Below are 20,848 nucleotides of genomic sequence, written 5' to 3'. Positions count from 1 at the left end.
CCATACAGACTACTGCTTTAAAATAAGGATTTAACACTTTGGCTGGGGAGATGGCATAAGCTTCCCATGGTTTTGCACTGTTAATGCAACATCTGCTGGTGCTGGACTGTACTCTCTAACAGTAGAACTTGCTTACCTTCTTTAGTTAACTGTCTAGGTGAATTGGGATTACTATCTCCTTTTAGAATCTCACTTAAAGGTTTAAGTAGATGCCCTTTAAAAAAAGGCATAATCATTAAATATTTCCCAACAACTTCTTAAAATCACTCAAGTATTGTAAACTATCCTTTTAAATTTTTGAGGCTTAATTTCTTCTTTAGGCTATAACATATGTCCCAAATAACTTTTGAAATTTAAAGTTTGTGAGTAGTCTTTTCTAATCCAACTTGTAAAGCTCTCAGTAGCTGACAACACCTCATTCGCATCTACACTGACACCTTTATGGGTGGGGCCTAACGGGGCAGCAGTTCCCTGAGACTTCTTCTCAAAAACTTTTTTCAAGTTATGCATTCTCTATGTTTTCTTTTTTTAACTATAAAAAATTAGGAGGATCTCTGTATCCTCTCCTCCACTAAACTCTATAGAATCATCAATTTAGAGTCTCTTTGTTCTTAGGTCAATGTTGTAGGCTTCTGTTATTTTTTTTTTTTACCAACTGGCTCTGAGGGCTCAAATCACCAACCTTTCCTGTTAAGACAGTGACTGACTGGCTGGATGCTCCTTTTGGCTATATCTAAAGCAATTTAGGTAGCTTTTTAACTATATCTGAAGTAATTTAAGTATCCTTTTAATCATATGCAAGGCAATTTGAGTAGTTCCTTTTGTCAACATTCACCCATTCACAATCACATTCCATACATACCGGTGTGGCCACACCATACACACATAACATGCACATGTCTCTCATCTCTCCTTTTGCCTAGGTTATGATTAGTTAGTTGAAACTTCTTTAATTGAAGTCTCTTGTGAACACAGTAGCTATAGCCAATCCTTGAATTACGAGCATCCAAAATCTGAACAAATCCAAATTTATCCATATTGTCTTTCTCTATAAAGTCTTAAAACAGTTTCTGACTGGCTGTATTAATAGCATTTTCTATACATTTATCTGGGCAGCAGCTACAGCAGCAGCTCTCAAGGCTGTAAGCTTCCTAGGTTTCAAGCTTCTTGGCTTTTGTTGAATTTTACCATTAGGTTTCTGCCTCTCTGTCATTCTAGTTAAAAATGAGGGAGGTGAAGAGTCTGTATCCTGATACTTGGAAACTCTCTTTATACTAATCCCAATCTCTCTGCCCTGTATGTTTTTTCTCATCTAGCCACTCCTCAGTATGCAGAGGGCTCTATCACACTGCTAACCGGTTCAGGGACAGACATTCTCTGCTGCCCTTTGCATATGTAAGGTCAAACCTTCGCTTCCCCAAGCCCTGGTGCAGCTCTGATACAGCTGCAGCGATGACTTCTGCTAGAGGGAAAGATCCTTTTAAAACTTTTAAACTCTAAAATTTTCTGTACTTAGTTTTGCTTTATTTCAGCTCTCCTGGCTATTAAAGTATACACAAATAAACATACGATCATCTGGTCAATAATTTTCTGTCTCATATCTCTAATCATATGCATGAAGATCCTTGATTTTAACCCTTACTCCTCGTGTCTTGAGAGACTCCTTGAGGCCCTTAATGAACAAATCTTGCTTACTAAATGCTTGTCTCATGGCGTAAGCTTACCTTGCGCCGCTGCGTTCGTTACTCCTCCGGATCTGACTCACAGCTGGGTATAGCCGTGGCGGCTTCAGTGCGTGGACAGGCCTGTCCCTTGGTCAAGCCCACAGGAACCTGGAATGAAAGGGACAAGAGACACAAAGACAGACAGCAAGACAGGCTTTCTGATCAAACTACAATTTATTTTCTCACAAGGATTCTTATAGTGGTTGAAGCAGGAAGCTTGGCAGAGCAGGGGGTTATGTGGGAGAGGCTGAAGCAGGGAACTTGGTCTTGGCAGGATATGTTCTAAGGACACAAGTCTGTGGCAGGGGGAGTCTGGACTGCAGGCCAGGTGGCAGAGGGGTGGGAGAGCCTGGACTACAGGCTTTGAAAGTTTGCTGTACCGGAAGATAAGCAGACCAGAGGACTAGAAACTTAACTGTGTTAGTCTCTAAGAATACAGTAGGAAATATAAAGATGGCTTTTATTATGCCATCCTTACTTTAGGGCCCTCTACAGCTGACAATATTTACAAGAGGTCCTATATACCAATGATTGCCCCCAGCACTAGAGGAGAGCAATCTGATGTGCTCTCCTAGGATGGTAACTTGTCACCAAAGAGCATCTGAATTAAATGACCTGCTAGAGAAATGTGAAGCCTCAGTCTGCCCGAAGGACTGCCAGCTAGCTCCCAGCTAGCAGTCACGAAGGGAATGCCTGGGAACTGCCTCCAACAACAGTAGCACCCCATCCTGACCTAGGGCTGTGGTAGGGGTGAATTAGGAGCTATGGCCAGCGCTTGCAGAGTTATGGGGAGGGCTGGGCTCTGCTCTAACTCTGATATTCCCCTTTCAAAACTGCCCAAGTAGACACTATGAGGAAGATGGATGTACTTATCAAACTGACCAATAGTTGGACAAGGGAATACCCCATCCTTGCCTCCATCAACCTTGTTCCCCAGAGATGCAGACTCCTGGCTGAGCAAAAGCTCAGTCTGCCTGAGATGCTAAAGGCAGCCAAGAGGAAAGTTGATAATTATAAACCTGGATCATTAGTCTCCCAGCAGGCAAAGTACCTGCAGCCCAAGACTGGCCCCTTGTTCCTGATCCATGATTCCTGGTTCACACTGTGGCTCTCTGTTTCTGCATTGCTAGTTTAGAACATGGGACCCAGACCCCTTAGGGCTGAGGTCTCCATTGAGCTCAGTTCTAAGCTTTGATGTTGGGAGCCCACTATGGACTAGCAGCAGGCTAGGAGCTGCTATCCAAAACCCCTTCCAGTCCCAGCCAGGTGCATCGCAGGCACTACCTTGTGAGAGACTGTCCTGGGCTGGGCATCATGTTGTCAGCATTCTTGACCGATGACCACCAGGTGCCAGTAGCACTAGGCGTGACAACCAGATGCATCTATGCACATTGCCAACTCTGGGGACCAGTTTGCTCCCAGGTGAGAACCATGATTGCATCTAGTGTGGTGGGACTCTCAAACCTTAGAAATGTGACTGAGTTGCACTAAGATTAAGCATATCCCAGATCATTCAAAGTGTGGAAAAGAGAATACAGAATGTCTGCTCAGTGTTGTCTTGGTATTTTAGAAGCTAATTTTGCATATACTTGTAAGGTCCAAAAGTTGAATTGGTATCCTCTGGCTATTCATGGTGAGCCCTTCATAACACTCAGAGCCGACCTCCCTGTCGGGGTGGCGCCTGGACCACCTCCCTCCCCACTTGCCCCTTCTCTCTTCATGTGTCAGTCACAAGCCTCCTTTGGCTGGCTCAGTGTCGCAGGGAGAAAGGATGGTTGTCCCAGAGACACAGCTCCCTCAGCATCGCCACACTCCCACCTCTCTTCTTCCAGAAGACCTTCCATGTCCTTCCTATTCTTTATTTAGTCTCCCCTGACACTTGGCAGTTTGCAAATCTGTCCAGTGCCCCCTTCTGTCTTGGCATCTGAGCCTATAAATAGTTTCCAGATGAAGTGCCGTCTGCGTCGTGACAGCTTGTCCTGTGTTCCTTTTCAGATTCTTGAAGCCTCTTGTTTGCACTTGCTCAATAAGAGCTAGCAGCTTCCAAAAGCATGAGCCTTTTATTTAAATAAGAATGGTATAATAAGTGTGACTACCCTGTGGAGCTCAGAGATGATTGTTGATGAATACAAACCCGGGGAGCATGTAATAAGACCCCTGAAAGATTCTAGAGCTGAGACGGGCTTCATGCTTAACCTAGGCTGAGCCTGTGGCACCTATGATGTGATCTAGAGAAGATGTGAGCAGTGCCCAAGTCAGAGAGAGGGGTTAGCACTCTGCCCAGGAAGCCCCCGCCCCCCAGGTTCTGCCTTCTTCCAGTATCAAGGGAGAAGATTGACCTGAAGGAGCAGCTCTCTGCTGACCCCAGGCAGGGGCCAAAGACTGATTTCCAGTGGGAACTCTCACATATCTTCCTTATCCCTTACTCCCTCTGCCCATGCCACTGCTCCTGAAAAAGGTGCCCAGTGAGCTTGCTTGTGGCACCTGCCAGGACCTGACCACACCTCTGGGTCAGCTACTGAACCTTCCTGGTTTCCTGCCTTTAGCAATGACCAAGGTAGTTGGAAGGGACCCATGCTTCAATTTCTGCTTGGGCCTCCTTGTCCCTGTACCTCCTTGTCCCATTAACTTCCAGCCGTGGTGCCCCAGGCAAGGCTCATTCTGTCCCCACAATGCTCCAAATCCTTGTGGGGTGCCGGTTGGTGGAGAATTTAGACCTGATTGGCATATACAAGCCCAGGAGCTGCAGAGATGGACTGTGCCACGAGAGTTGGGCTGACTGGCCGGAGCACAGTGAAGGGACTCCAGGTAGACACTGCAGGCAGAAAGGGCAGTCTCTCTGGTACATTTTAAACAATGCTATCCCAGCTGCCTGGGCCTCACTCTGTGCTACCCTCCACATCCAGGTTTTCTGGATCTCTATGGTGCTGTTGCGATCGAAGTGGCTGCCCTCCTTCACTCAGCCTCGGTAGCAGGCCACTCTGACCTTTGCACGTTGACCCACAGGGCCTAGGTCAGCCACTGTGGCTCTGACGTGCACTCCAAAAGGGGGTCTCAGGACGACTTTGCCTCCGTCTTGTGACTAAAGACAGCTTGTCGGTGTCAGTGTTGTGCAGCCTTGACCTGTAGCAAGAACTAGCTTTCCCAGCCTCATTCAACCCTGCCCCAGAAGAGACAGGAGCTTTTGGGGAGGCAGGGGGATTAGTCCTTCCCACACCCTTTTCCTCTGTGATAGCAGTGTGGCTGGTGGCTCTTGTCACAAAGTACACTTTTCAACAGTCAGAACTCCTTTCCTAGCTCCCTGTTGAGATAGCTACACTGCAGAGAGGTCTCAGTACAAGTGAGACTTTAGACTGTGTGGCCCTAGGACTCTGAGTCATTGGCCCGGCTCCTCTCCCCAACCCCACAACCCCTGCCATCTCTGGGAACAGAGTTTACCTAGGTTTTACAAAATTGAGATGAAAGAAACAGGTACAGGCAGCCACAGACTGGCCAAGTGGTAGTTCCTGTGACAGTTACAGTTACTGCCCAGCATCCTACACGCGCGCGCGCGCACGCACGCGCGCGCACACACACACACACACACACACACACACACACACACACACACACACGAGCATGAGAGACAACTGTGGTCCTCAAAATTGGGGAGAAGCCCACTCTGCAATTTTCCTCCAGGGACGCCGCCTGGAAATGGAATGGTCCCTGAAGTGGGGGTGTGGGCTGCTTCCCTTCACTGTGAGGAACCCTGCAGGCTTTATTCTCTCCCTGGTCCCCAGCCTCTTGTCACCTTCACTTTCTGTCTATGGGGTCTGCCTGTTTCTGCTTAGGACTTGGCCAGTCACATAATGTCCCTTTGGAGTCTAAGTGTCAAAATCTACCAGGATTAGATGTCCCAACCCTTTCTGGGTGACAGGGGAATTCAGAGATTAGCTCCATGGTGTCACCTAAGAACCTTGGTAAGACTACATCCCGGGCCCACTCAAAAGTTTTCCCTGGCCACGTGTGACATTTTCTTCTCCAAGTCTTCTAAGAGGCTGGCCCTTAGCCTCTCCTGGGGGAGGGGCGTCCAGCTCTCCTGAACCCCTTTCACAACAGTTTCCTCCTGGAGCAGAGCTGGTCCATTGATTGTTAACCCCCTAAGTATGCACAGAGAGGCCGGGCTGCGTGCAGGATAAAGCAAATTAACATCTCTCCACCCACCCAACCCAATTTTCAGTCGTCCATAGAGAACAAGCAGATGGCTACATGAGTGTCTAGTTGAAGAAGTTTCTGTGGATTCCCTGCAAAGGAAAAGAAAGGCTCTGTGGTCCTTCTGAGGTTCTTGTCAATTTTCTTTCCCACTTACCTTTGTTTCTACAGGCCAGGCCAGGGACTGACTGACCAAGCCCTTTATGTGGGCATCGCAACTAAACATTTTAGTAAGAGTTCTTGTTGACAGTGTACTTGGAAGCTAGATCTCCAGCCAGGGCTACACAGAGAAAGCCTGTCTCAGGAGGGGCGGTGGGGGGATGGGATAGTTAGATATCTATGGTGGGCATAGCTGTTGAGTTTGTGTTTCCCAAGTAAATGTGTACCCCACACACAGTGATCTTTGTCAAGGTGTATTCCCTTTTGATGTTTCTGTATATGCTCATCAGAGCCTGGGGTGAGGGTTCCAGCTGCTCACCCTTCACTTACTAGTGACCCTTGTCACTTACTAGTGACCCTTGTCAGAGCTGTTCCATGCTACCTTTAAGAATACAGCATAAAGGACACATTTTCATTTGTTGAATGCACTTGCCTCAGCCACTGGGGATTTGTAGTGACTGAGACCAGGCATGATCTGGACTAACTTCCATACCATCTGTCTATGAAACCGTGTCTGAGAGCAAACGGTGTGGATGGATAAGACAGCAGAGAAGACTGTGGTTGAAGTGAGAATGGGGAACCATCCGGGTCCCACAGGATGTTTTTGTTTGTTTGCTGTTTTGTTTTTCGAGACAGGGTTTCCTTGTAGCTTTGGAGCCTGTCCTGGAGTTCACTATGTAGACCAGGCTGGCCTTGAACTCACAGAGATTCACATGTCTCTGCCTCCCGAGTGCTGAAACGAAAGGCATGTGCCACCACTGCCTGGCATACCATAGCATATTAACTGCCTTGGTTTCTTTTCTCACAACTGTGACAAAAAAGCAGCTCAAGGAAAATGGGTCTATTTTGGCTCATGGACTAAGAGTAAAGGCACAGTAAGCAATGTTGGGAAGTTGCAGCGGGAACAGGAGGCCGCCGGTCCCTTTGCATCTGTACTCGGCAAGCAGTGAGAGACCCAGGCCACTGCTCAGCGCATGTTCTCTTTTTGGTTAAGTTTGGGACCCCAGTCTACAGGATGGTTCCGTTCGCAATTGGCATGGGTCTTCCCAGCTCTCGCAAACCTCTTTGGAAATGCCCAGAGGAACGTCACCTAGGTGACTAAATCCTGTCAAATTGACACCAACCTCTCCATAAACCATTTTAGAGAGCAGAAGAACTGACCGTTAGTGGAAGTCTGTGAGACACACTGAGGTGTACTATGTGATGTCAGCTGTGGACACATTTAGACATTGGTCATTCTTAAACCTTTGGAAAGGTAGTTAGATTTGGAGTGAATGTCTACATAGCTTAAATCTGACAGAAGGCTTGTGTCTAGACCTTATCTCTCAAAACTCATCATCAAAAATGAATAACCGATTGGAGCTGGAGCTCAAATCCCAGCATCCACTTGGCAACTCACAACTCTCTGTAACTACAGACCCAGGAGATCTGATGCCATCATCTGGCTTCCATAGGTACTACATGTACATGGTGCACAGACACACACACACGTGCAGGCAAAATACCCATACACATAGAAATAAAGGGGGAATTTTTGTTTGTTGATTGTTTTTTTGAGATGGGATTTCTCTGTGTAACAGCCATGGTTGTCCTGGAACTCACTTTGTTAGACAAAGCTGGCCTTGAACTCACCAAGATCTGCCTGCCTCTGCCTCCCGAGTGCTGGAATTAAAGGCATGCATGGGTTAAAGGGGGAAAGGTTTTAAATGAATAAATAACCCATAGGCAAAGGATCTAAATAGACATTTTTATAAAAAACAAAAAATTATTCTGGCATACAGTCAATAAACACACAGAAAAATGCTCAGCCTCACCAATCTTTAGGGAAATACAAATCAAAACTACAGGATACACTTTAGCCACTGGTACAGCTGCAGTCAACAAGTGTTAACAAGGATGTGGAGAAACTGGGTCTCTTACATGTGACTGATGGGAATATAAAAGTGATGTCACTGTGGAAAATGGTTTGGTAGTTTCTTAAATGTACAGAATTACCATCTAACTGAGGAATTCTGCCTCTTCTATGCAACCAAGAATCCATGAATATGTCCCTGAAAGTTTGTATACAAAGATATTCACAGTAGCACTCTTTATGCCAGATGCTGGGGTACTAAGCCAAGCACCATGCCAGGTGCTGGAGGTACTGTCTGCCTTTTGCAGGACATGTGTTTACACGATGACAAAGTGGAATTTCTTTTTAAAAAAATACCTAATAGCCTTCAGGCATCTTATGGCCTTTGCATTCTAACATTGATACTGTAAAAGCCATCTCTACCCACCCCCAGTCCAGCCTTGATGGAGACTGCTAAGGTGGATGCTAAGGCTTCCTTCTCCCTAAGAGGTAGATTCTGATTGCTGTCACTTGTGGCCACATCGGTACATACCGGCTCCCACCGCTATCACTAGAACCTTACCACATGAAGTCAGATCTCTGGAGTTTTCTGTGCGAAGGCTCCTACTGAGGAGTCCTGGAGAGGATTAACGCTGTGACAATCCAACATGACTGGCTGGCCGGGCGTCTTTGCCAGGAGGGACAGGCTGACAGGCTGTGTGCCACAGGATAGTGCCAAGTGCAGAAGTGGATGCTGGATGTCCCCAAGGCCTCCTAAAAGCCTCCTCTTGGGCACTTAACAGCTTTGGGCAGCTTCTGAGGAAATACTAGAAACTAATCTTTAGGGAACACTCATGCCAAACCTCTGCTTATAGAAGTCATACTTGGGGCTGGAGAGATGGCTCGGTGGTTAAGAGAACTGGCTGCTCTTCCAGAGGACCCAGGTTCAATTCTCAGCAGCTAACAACTATCTATAATTCCAGTTTCAGGGGATCTGATGCCCTCTTCTGGCCTCCACAGACACCAGGCATGCACATGGTACACAGACATACTTGCGGGCAAAGCGCCCATACACATAAAAATAAAACAAGGTATTTTTCAAAGTCATACTTGCTCATTATAAAAATCCCAACAAAACAATGCAGGAAGGAAAGCTGAGTCCATGCTACAATGAATCTTCCTTATCTTTTATACATAACAGCTTTATTTAAATTTTATTTAGATGTGTTTATTTACTGTGCTTGGCCCATTAAGGTATATAATTCAGCAGCGTTACTGTATTCAGAGTTGGACAACTGTCACGGCCACTTAAGAATGTTTTGCCACATCTAAAAGAAACTTCATGTTACCTAACAGTGTGAACGTACACAGCAGCACTGAACTCTGTTAAATTAACCGTCTGTAGTTTGGTACAGAACCTCTCATTCCAACCTCGCCCACTCCCTAACCGCCTCACCACTACCCCTACCCCAGCTTACACACACCATCCTAAGCGGCCACCCATCTTCTTTCTAGATAGGGTATGCTCTCACTTTCCACACCAGAAGGCCCGCTCTACCCTGTGCTTCGCGGGCCATGGCAATGGGCCTGGCCCAGTGGTACGCTGGGCACGTGGGCAGGAAAGCAAGCCTTCCCGATGCTGCTCTGTTTCCCAGCCTAGGTGCCAGCTGAGCCTCTCGCTGCTCTGCCTGTGTGCGGCCCTGCAGAGGGAGAGATGGGAACGAGGAAACAAAGGCTAGGGACAGAGGGTCGATTGAGGGCTGAGAGCTCCGGAGGCTGCGCAGAGACAGAGAAACGAGGAATGCATGATGGAAATGAGGGATAAGGGTGCAGCCTCAGCTACGGCTTCTGTGCAGAAATTGCATGTGTGGCCGTGGAATCCTCCCACTGCCAACAGCCTCTCTGATCATGCTACTGGCTGGAACTACCATTTGGGACCATTACTGTTGTCTTGACGTGCCATGAGCTTTCAGGAGCAGCTCCCAAGAATTGCTTCATTTCATGATTAAGAGGTGGCATGCTCCTTCCTTTCTGCTACAACAAAGGACACAAACTGGATGGCTTTCAGTAACAGAAACTTGCTCTCTAACCATTTTATGGGACAGAGACCTTAAACAAAGGTGTGGGTGAGCTTGACATTTTTTGAAGCCTCAGACCCACATGTGTTCCTGGTCTCCAGGCTCCACCCCTGTCTTCCATGGTCATTCCTTCTCTGTGCTTTGGAGTCCTGTGTCTTTACAAGGCCAGGACACCAAACATGGCAAAGATTTCCAAAAAAAGGTCACTTGTCATGTTCTAAGCATCAGGACTTCAATACTTCTCTTTGGGCAGTGGGGAGGTACCGTTCAGTCCTCAGCAAATGGGTACACTTGTAATACTGGCTCACAGTTGGAGAAACTGAGGCAGAGAGAGACTGTGCAACAACTTGGTAGAGATCTGATGCCCAGATGCACACACAAGCCCCCAGGAAGGTACAATACTAAATAAAGGTCCTACCTGGGACAAAAGATGGTTCATCTCATACTAACTGCTGTGCTCCACAGCTCCAGAAGGTTGTGAGGCTCTGTCCACACAGACTCCCCTGGGTTCAGGGTGGCCAGACAGGCTTCCCTGGGTTCAGGGTACCCAGACAGGCTCCCCTGGGTTCAGGGTGTCCCTTTGGGCCTCTAGGGAGAAGGACCATGAGTATATGCTGGAAGCCAAATGGGCATTCCCATAGGGCAGAAATACCAAGGACAGGTTTTTTTTTTTGTTGTTTTTTGTTGTGTTTTTTGTTTTTAATCTCTTTATGCATTTTTATATCTAGTCAAACAGAAAGTCATTATATAAGTAGGTAAATGTAATTTTTTAATCACCTTAGCTGTTGTGAACAATGCTTACATTGGGAGGAAGTAGCAATTGGAATACGTATGTTTGTGGATCTGCATCACTCTCTGTCCTGTGGGAAACTGGCCCAGGCTTTGCAAACTGCATAGCAGGCTGGTATCACCTAAATGATTGTGTCTTTAGGATTAGAAGGGCTTTTCCCCAGGAAGGTGAGGGAAACTGAGGCATAGAGTGGGAAAGGGATGCCTGCAGAACCTGGTTATCAGTTTCAGGGTCAAAAGCTAGGCCTGGAAGCCCATTGGACCATCCCCTTCTCTTGTGTCTCATGGGAAAGAATTCAGTGCACATGTTGTTCAGCACCACAAAGGCCAAAGGAAGCCCAGTGTAGACTCCTGAATTTAGGAAGCAAAAATTGGCAGGGGTTTGATCATGGGCCTGAGATTTAGGCATCGTGAAAGCCAGTGCCTCCTGAGGTTGTCATTAGCAACTGGCTACAGGTATCATTCTAATTTTGTAATCTAGAACCCTGTTCACCAAAAATGATGACTGTGTTTGAGTTGATAGCAGCCACAGTAATTGGTAATCCTTGAACTCTCAACACATTGACACCTTGAGCTCCATTTCTCACGGCAGTTGGCAGCTGGTACATAGGGGGAGATCCTTCTGCAGGCGACAGGACCCACAGAGAACATGGCAGGCGTGTACCACCTTCCAGATCTAAGAGAGCAGTCAGCCCCTCTCCGTTGCCATTAGAGGATGCTTACAAGAGCCTTTCTTGTCTCTCCCCAGTATTGTACCTGGAAGGTTCCGTTCTTGTGTTTGAGGACATCTTCAGACTGATTGCTTTCTACTGTGTCAGTAGGTGAGTAACCTGGCCCTAGAGGAGGCTGTGGGGGAGGCTTCCCTTCCTGTCTTAACAGAAGCCCACTTGCTGCAAAACACCCATCTGGTTGCAACAGACGTCTGTGCAACCTTGGGTGTGTTTGTGGCATGGGAGAGGACAGAGTAAAGAGGGAGGGCGTGCAGCGAGAGGGGACAGTCCCTTGTCTTTGCTCTGGTAACTGCAAGAAGAGAGATCAGCTGTGATGCTTCCTGGACTCTTCTGGTAAGGGCTTCTCTGCCAGCCGCCTGCCCATCTGGCTATTGCTAGTCTTTCAACTTTCTAGTGTCACCAACACCAGGGACATCTTGGGACCCTTCAGACCAAATGGTACCAGGGAGTACAGAAGAAATTTCCTATAGCGACAACAAGAAGGGCTGATGCCCCTTGGTGGGTGGGAGCCTGGGATTGTTCAGCCGGGCAGACCACTGTAAGTTCTGCTCCGTTCACTCAGAACTGGTTTCCCAGCAGCAAGAATTTAAAAATATATTTGGTGCCACAACCCATCAGCTGAAACTTCAGGGCCTGCCCAAGGGCAGATAAGATGTTTGCTAAGATGTGTTAGGGTCTTTAACCACAGGCTACCTCTGCTGAAAGACACGGCTCCACTAATAATACCCCTCCCACCCTCCAGGCCAGCAGAGCAACCCTGATCATTACAGATGATGCTCACCTCTCCTGCTGCCTAGTGAGGGCTCCCCACAACACTTAGTGGGACTCTGAGAGACTTTTATACCCACTACTTTATTTTGTTTCTAAATAGGCGCTCTCTGTGTAGCCCTGGTTGTCCTAGAACTTACTCTGTAGACCAGACTGACCTCAAACTCATAGAGATCCACCTGCCTCTGCCACCGAGTGCACCACCACTGCCCTGCCCTACCCACTGCCTTTTAAAGATTTTTTTAATGTCTTAATGTTTGCCTACATGTATGTATGTGTACCATGGACATGAAGTGCCCAAAAATGTCAGAAGACAGCATCAGATAGATCCCTTGGGACTGGAATTACAGACAGTTGTGAGTCATCATGTGAGTGCTGAGAACCGAACCCAAGTCCTCTACAAGGGCAGCAAGTGCTTGTAACCACTGAGCCATCTCTCCAGGTCTTTTAAAACTTTGCCAACCCACAAAGTTTGTAACCATTGCATCGATGAGGACATGGAGATTGGCAAACAGCAGAGTGAAGTTCAATCTAAAGAAAACTCTACACCATTGCACCTGAAGTAATTCTGTGCACTGACTTGGCTCACTAGACTCACAAGAGATAGTTGCAGACACCTCGGACTGTGGGAAGATAGGCTCTTTTGAGTTTAAGTTAGAGGAGCTCTCTTCAGTATTTCACACATGCCGGGTAAGATGGATGGATGGATGGATGGGAGCGCAGATATTAAGCTAGATATTTAATACCTCAGAGCCTCTACTCCAGCTTTGATGCTGGAGGAAGGGTGAGTTAATGCCCATGAAAGAGACATCACACTGCCCAGGACCCCATGGACTCTCATTCCATCTCGGCCATTTGGACTATAGCAGAGTTTTCTGGGTATCTGGGGAGACCAGGAGCCACAGTCACCAAGCAAACCCCTGTCACTTCCCAACCTCTCCTCCTCTAGCTGTTAGCAAAGTAGGTACCTGTTCTCCTGTCTTCACACTCTCTGGATCTCAGAAGGAGATCATGGGACAGAGATGGCTTGACCATGTTTTGGAGTGGGGGGTATCAGACTACAAGGCCTGAATGCTGAGCACCTTGGGAACCAAAGCCCCAGGCCTGGAGTCAAAGGCCTGCCACCTTGCAGCTGTGTGACTCCAGGTGTACCTCTCCAGGCACCCTTGCCTCTTTTCAGGGGACATTAGCAGCTAGGTATGAGAGTCTGCAACTTTGCGATTCTAAGATCCCACTTCAGAACCAAACATCGGAGGCAGCTGAAAATGTACTGCAGATGCTTAGCACAGCTCTGTGCCTGCATCGGTGTGTGCTGGGGAATATTTGTCCAGTCTAGACTACTGTGTCCCCATGACCACAGTAAACCCAAGCCCAGCCCTGAGCAAGCCCACCGGTTTCCTCCTCCACAAGTATGCTTGCCGTTGGGCACCTGAGGTCCCTGTGAGCTGGTGGCAGCTCTTAGAGGCTAGGATAGCACACACTAGCCTGGAGTTCAACACACAATGAAGGCTTCACCTGAGCAGGAATCCCAACCTTCTCACTCCTAGTGCCTGACACATTAGGAATACTCTCTCAGACCTTTGTGAGGGTGCCAGCCTTCAGAAACAACCCCCTCTCCGGAGGCCCCGGTTCCTGTCAAAAGCCTCTCAGTTTTGGCGGTGACAGGAGTGTGCAGAACTGGAAAAGTGACCGCTGCCTGAGTGTCTGAGTGACTGCTCAGTGCTGCCTACTCATCTCTCTGTCTCCCCGGGCGTGGCCTCGCATCACAAGGCTAGTTAGTAGTACCTGTCCCCAGAACTGTGCTGAAGATTTCTGTTTAGGCCTTAGCAGAGCAGCAGGTAGGGAGAAGTATGCATAAGCCCATTCTGTGTGTTCTTAGTAGCGTTAGGGATGGGGAAACTGAGGCTGGGATGTGACTGACCTCAAGTGGCAAAGCCACGTTCTGAAGGCAGATTTGAGCCCTGGCTTTGCACCAGGCTTGTGGAGGAAAGGACACATGTGTTGCTTCCCTTCAGTCTACCCCTCTGTATGTAGAGCTCAGAGGCCCTCCTTGTGAAGAAGGTGTAGGGGGCCTGCCAAGGAGGGCAGGGAGGAAATTCCTGGCAGAGGAAACAGGATAAGCAAAGGGCCCAGCCACAGGAAGAACCAGACAGTGGTAGCACACAACTTTAGCCTCAGCACTCATGAGGCCGAGGCTGGTGGCTCTCTGAGTTCCAGGACAGCCAGGGCTACACAGAGAAACCCTGTCTCAAAAACAAACAACAACAACAAAAACAAACAAACAAAAAGTCACCGACAACCCCCAGGAGCGGCTCTATGGAGAGGGCAGGACAAAGCCATGTCTTGAGTTACAGGGGCTTCCTTTTGCAGCTCCTGAGAGCCATGCTGTCTCCCATGGTTAGACAGCCCCAGACAGAGCAATATGGCTGCAGCAGTAAGTTGAATGGAAGGAAGAGAAGAGCCAAGAACAGTCAGGGGCTGCTGAAGTCATCTGGAGTCATGAAGAGATGTCACCCAAAAGGGAGGAGGCAGCCACTGAAGAAGACGTTATGGCTGCAGAGATGGGAGACACTGGGGCTTCCTGCCTGGTGGCAGGGTGCTTAGTCAAGTTGCTTCTTGAGCATATCCATGGTGCCAGATGCTCAGCTAAGACCCTTACCAGGATCTGGGGACTGATCCCCAACACAGCCCTGGTACTATGGGATCAGTTAACTCAAATAAATGTCGTTACCCAAGATGAGGAAGGAAGGAGCTCTGTGGGCCCATCCTCCCTCAGACATGCCCCACACGGTGACTAAGCCACCACCCTCCTCAGGGAGTGGCTCACTGGTCACTCCCACCTTTGAAGATAACTGTCATCACAGTATTTGCAAAGCTCTAGCCCACATCAGTGGCTCAGGGGTGCTGGTGGTCCAGGTCCTGTGACTGGCAGTGGAAGTAGGGGACCCCGTGGGAGTCACTGAGCCCTGAAGTCTTCGGAGTCTGATTTCAGTTCCAGGTAACTAACATTGGGACCAAACTGAGCAATTAGAGAACCAGATCGTGGGGGTAGGATAGAAAATCAATTTTGTGACTTTGTAAGAAAGAATGTAAGATGGGTGATATTCCTCCCCAAAATGTCCTATGTTGATGGAGTAAGTCTTGTGTTACTGAGCTTGTATGTGTGTGAATGTGTTGCTTTGTGTTTCTTACATAGTCGTGATCAAAAGAAAAAGCTTTGTCTAGAACAGGGGCCTCCAGAGAGGGGTATAAGTACCCAGAGGTGTGCAAACTGGCCCTCGAAAGTGAGGGGTGGCTGTTAAAACATCCACTCTGAAGAACCCACTTTCAAAATCTCTCTTTCAGTGGTGCCTTTTACTGGACCTCATAGTTCACAAGGAAATAGATAATGCATGTGTACATACAGAGCATCTCTAAGTTTGATTCAGTCACTGTTTGGTAGCCTTTGCTTTGGGTAAGGTCTGTGGCCCAAGCCTGTGCTCATTAGGACCTACTGTGAGCTGTTTAGACATGCAGAAGCTAACAAGTAGCTGGGTGTGTTGTTCATTAGTAGGACACTTACCTGAGTCAATTCCCTACACCACACATGCTCGCTCACACACATGCATGCATGCTAATGTTGGCTTGCCTAGGCTCAAGTGCTGTTATTCTTGGGCAGAGGAGCCTGCACTTCTGGCCTCTTCCCAGAGGTTCTGATCTAGGAAGTCTGCAGAGTACAGACACTGAAGACATTGTAGTTTCCTCAGAAGTGTCCAGTGCCCCTTAAGGTGTCAGTTGTTGGTAGGTTTACCGACAGATGCCTACTGACCTAGCACCTCATCTGAGGACTGTCCTGGCCTTGCCCCAAAGCCCAGGGACTTCACAACTTGGGTGTGACTGTTTTTGGCTGCCTGCCTTCCCCACCTTAACACTGTGCTAAGACTTCTTTAGTTACTCAACTACAAACTGGATAATTTGCATGTCATTGTCATTGACAGGGACCACCACTAAGTCCACTAGAGCGAACTTCTCAGTCATACTCAGGATTGGAAGTACAAAAAGTGCCATAATCTGAGGACCATTTCTGCTGGGGTGTGAATGTGGGTATAAGCTTGGGGCAAGAGTAGCAAAAGCTGTCATATCTTGAAGTATTTTGTCCTGTGGCCTAGCAGGCTCACTAGGAATCTACCCAAAAGAAATACTAGCCAAGGGTAGAATCACCAGGAACTAAAATTATTCTTCTTAGCAGTGTTGTTTGAGCCAATGGTAGTATGCAAATAGTTTTGTCTTTTTTCCTTTTAAACTAGAAGGCAGTCCAATCTATCTAGGAATGAAGAGTCTGACTTTAGACCCAGTCATCATTAAAGTTCATTCACTGGCATGATGACTTGGTCTCTGAGCCCCCAGCTGCCCAATGATGAAAGGGGTCTGGGAAAACTACCTACCTCCGTGAGAGCATTTGAGAGATAACCTGTGAGAATGCTAGACCAGAACCCAGTGCAGCTAAGCTATGTGCTAGAATGATAGAAGAAACGGGGTTAGATGCCCACCCAAAGAAGAGAGTAAGGGAGTACTCGGAGGCACAGGAATGGGGAAACGTCAGTGTTCTTGCATGAATGCTTTTCAGTGAAAGCTATTGCTATTATTGTATGAAGGAAATAAGCTGAAAACCATGCACAAAAGAAATAGACTGTCATTTACTTTTGAAAATAGGGTGTGTGTGTGTGTGTGTGTGTGTGTGTGTGTGTGTGTGTACAGAGAAGGACAAGGGAAGTAAGCCATGCACTAGAATCTTGACTGTGGGAATCTAAAGAGGAAGGAAAGGCACGTTTTATTTTAAACACTTGGGTAATGTTGAATTCTTACAGCAAATATGTTTTTGTTTCTAATTAAAACAAAAAACAGACCATAGGGGTGGACTGCAGCTCAGTGGTAGATCATATACCTATCACACGCAAGACCCTATGTTCTATCCCCACCCCTTACCTCAAAGTCTAACATCTTTATTACATCTATTATCTATCTGTCTATGTGCCTATCATCTCTCTATCTTATATCTGTCTGTGTGCACATGCCGTGGTACAAGTATAGAGGCCAGAACACAGATTGTGGGATTCAATTTTCTCCTTCCACTATGTGGGTCCCAGGGATCTAATTCATCACCCTTGGCTGCAAGTGCCTTTACCTACTGAGCCATCTTACCAGCCACCCGTAATCTAACAATTTAAAAACTGAAGACAACAGTAGTGTCAGTATCCCAGGAGAGTTATGAAGCCATGGTAGGAAACCAGAGGCAAAAATCAATCAATAACAAGTGATTTGTGATGCTATATAAACATATTTTCGTAGCTGAGCGATCTTGGGCAACTACCACAACCTCTCTGACCAACCCTACCCCAGTAACTGGCTGTGAAAACTGGAATGATTGCCTGCCTATGTGGTTGCTGTGCTGTAATAGTGTAATAGTGATGTTATATGCAATCGCTCGGCTAGCTGCCCCATCCTGTGTGCTACCCGGATGGAAGGCTTGCCCCACCAGGGGGAGGAGTGAGGAACTGGATGATGAAACCAATGGCAACCAGGTTTGGGAGGAAGAGGAGGCCTATGGTGTGGCTTTAAAGGGTACATGTAATCTAAGCAGACACAAGTAGAGGGGCCAGGGTCTAGGAATACGGTACATTCACTACAAGGAAGTACGTATACTGAGGCCCAGGCAAGGGGGGGGGAGGCTCTGAAGAGTTTGCTGGAGAGGTGGAGCAGGGCCAAGACTGTCTCCTGTGTGTTGGAGTTTGAGGCTAGGTTCCCCTCAGCATCGTAAGACAGTGAAGTGACAGTGTAGATTACTGGCAGCCTGAGAATTGAGTGGCCTCTGCTGGCCACTGTGATAGGCACTTTTCTGGGGACAAGAAACATCCAAAGCCACGCCAACAAACGCGAGAGTCAGCCAGGTAAAGTGAGGTAATGGGAGGTGAATTTTGTCAACCTTTGAAACTGGAGATTCGGGCAAGGGTAGTGACGAGGGGAAAGGACACCGAGAAGCTATCCGGAATGGGGCCCAGCCAGACTTGTGTCAAGGGATGGGCAGTTGACATCAGAAGGCCTCAGGTTCATAGGAGAGTCTCACGATGATGACCGGACATGCTGCAGTGCCACACAGTCAAACAGTGAAGAGGCCAAAGCCACCCAAAATGTGCCACAGCCACCCCCTCAACAGTGCTCGCTTCTACCATGAAAGATCTTCCCTGAGGGGTGTGGCAGGCACTAACAGAAGCCACTGGCAGGATCGCCTAGCAGAGACGTCTCAGGCAGGTGCAGGGTGGTCTGGGTAACCCCTGCCATGAGGACCCTCTGTCAGCCCCATCACAACCACAGATGCTGTTCTTTCTTCAGCTCAGTGTCTGTTAGTCATCACGGCATTTACTGTACACTACAGGGTTTCCAAGACCTGAGACATTGCCCCACCCTGCCAGGAATTGGAAGCCCCCAACCTAGAGTTACAAGGAAAGCAGAGATAGAAGGGAGGCATTGATGGGTCTGGGTGGAGGGAGTTAGCTCTCCAGGCCAACAGGGGTGACAAGTACATGGATGAGATTTCTTTGCTTGGGACCAGGTTGGAAAGGGGGGACACAGGGGGACAGGGGGTGGAGCAGGTTGTTAATCTTGGTAACTGTCTGGCTTTGAACTCTGCCGCCCTGTACCCTCTTGGACCTCTGGTTAATTTCTGCCTTCGTGGAGGAAAGACAGGCTGAGAGGAGAGAGAGAGAGAATTGCTGGAAGATGATAGAAAGGCCCGGAATGCCAGGATAAAACAGAATCAGGACCAGCCACCCTAGCTGGTGAGGCAGTCTCTGGGTTGAAGTCTGCAGGACCAGGACCCAGCACTGTTTACTTAAAGCACCGGTGTGCCTGAGAAAAACCCTTTCTCCCTCTGGGCCTCAGTTTCCCTCTGTCTAAAAGACTTCTGGAGATCTCTAGAAGGAGTCCTCCACAATTCCCCTGCAGCCAGCAGATAGTGCTGGCTACATGCTCATCTGGATTACCCCTTCTGTATGTGTGTCTACCTACCTCCCTGTGGAGGGCAAGGGTGAGGGTCACTAGATATGATTAATTAAGTGTGGCCCTGGCGAGTAAGGAGAAGCAAGAGATTCTCCATGTTCCCAGGGCTCTCTCCAGGTCTCTGAAGCTGGCCTGAGATCTGGATCTTGCCGGAAGCTCCCCTCACCTGCAGCCCTGTCCCTTGACCCTAGGGAAATGTCCAGGCTACATGAAAACCCTAACAGTCACAGAATGTAGACATGGCTCTAGACATCTGGATGCTGGAGAATGGAAACTCTGGCCCCTCTCGTACCTGACCTACAGCCCTCCTGTTTTCACAGAGACTTGCTGCCCTTCACGTTGAGGCTGCCTCAGGCCATCCTTGAAGCCAACAGCTTCCTGGACCTTGAGACCATCTCCAAGCTAGGCCTGGGTAAGTCTTCCCTGCAGAACCACAGAGTGGGTGGGTACTGAGATGAGGGAGTACTAGGATGTCTCCCACTGCATTAATCAGACGTCTCTAGATGAGCAGAACTGTCTTAGTCAGTGTCCTACTGCTGCGAAGAGACATCATGACCATGTCAACTCTTACAAAGGAAAAGATTTAACTGGGGCCAGTTTACAGTTCAGAGGTTTAGCCCGTTGTCATCATGGCAGGGAGCATGGCCTCATGCAGGCATGACTTAAGCTTCTGAAACTTCAAAGCCCACCCCCAGTAGCACACTTCCTCCAACAAGGCCACACCTACTCCAGCAAGGCCACACCTCCTTAATTCCTGTCAAGTAGTGCCACTCCCTAATGACCAGGTGTTCAAATCTATGAGCCTATGGGTCCATTCCTACTCAAAACCACCACGAGAATGAATAGAATGAATATTCCATAGCTTACGTTGAAGTAGCAACAATCTCGCACACATGACAGTTGCTTGGTTTTGGAGGCCCAGTGCCTTGGCAGTCTGTGTGGTCCTACAGTGACTGTCTCACATTGGAGAAGCTGAGAACTCACTAGTTGCTCAACCCACAAGGCTGCATGCTGCAGCTGTCCCAGTTGGCACCAAAGACCTAGAGGGTTCCTGGAGAGAGTCACTGGTCCTCAACACTGGAAGCCTAGAAACCCTGGTTCTGATAGCTGCTTGGGAATCAGCAACTACAACAGACTAAATCAATTCGGCAGCCAGAGGGGAAAGGCAGGCAAGCAAAAGATGAGTAATCTTCCTTCTGCCATGCCCCATTTCATCTGGGCTGCTACCAGAAGGTGCCACCCACATCTGGGTTGGATCTTCCCATACTCGGGTGATTCTAATTTGTGGCAAATAGACATTAAAATCAGCCATCATACCACTGGTTTCTGCAGAGATTCACAGCACCAGAAACACTGGGCATGATAAATACCAATGTTGCTTGAATGGAGGAAAATTAGCCCAGACTGAAGAGCCAGGCCACAGAGGAAGTCGGGGGCAGACCTCAGACCAGAGAACACACCCCTCTCCCCCAGCTCCCAGGACAAGCTGATATCCTCCTCCCAGAGGGGTCCGGGGATGCCAGTGTGAAAGAAGAACTCATA

The 20,848-nt window shown here is 48.1% G+C and overlaps 1 protein-coding gene across 3 annotated transcripts in view; it reads left to right on the top strand.

Moving 5' to 3' along the window:
* Nucleotides 1–20,848, top strand: part of Rin3 (Ras and Rab interactor 3) — a 114,388-nt gene that overhangs the window by 66,216 nt on the left and 27,324 nt on the right. For all 3 annotated transcript variants that reach the window (XM_005068388.4, XM_040742607.1, XM_013112245.3), the window contains 2 exons: nt 11,521–11,593; nt 19,627–19,718. In XM_005068388.4, the coding sequence (XP_005068445.1) occupies nt 11,521–11,593; nt 19,627–19,718 (165 nt within the window). The remainder of the gene's footprint in view (nt 1–11,520; nt 11,594–19,626; nt 19,719–20,848) is intronic.

This window comes from Mesocricetus auratus, unplaced genomic scaffold (genome assembly GCF_017639785.1).
Source record: "Mesocricetus auratus isolate SY011 unplaced genomic scaffold, BCM_Maur_2.0 Super-Scaffold_15014, whole genome shotgun sequence".
NCBI classification, from domain to species: Eukaryota; Metazoa; Chordata; class Mammalia; order Rodentia; family Cricetidae; genus Mesocricetus; species Mesocricetus auratus.
This window is presented reverse-complemented; position numbering and strand designations above follow the sequence as displayed.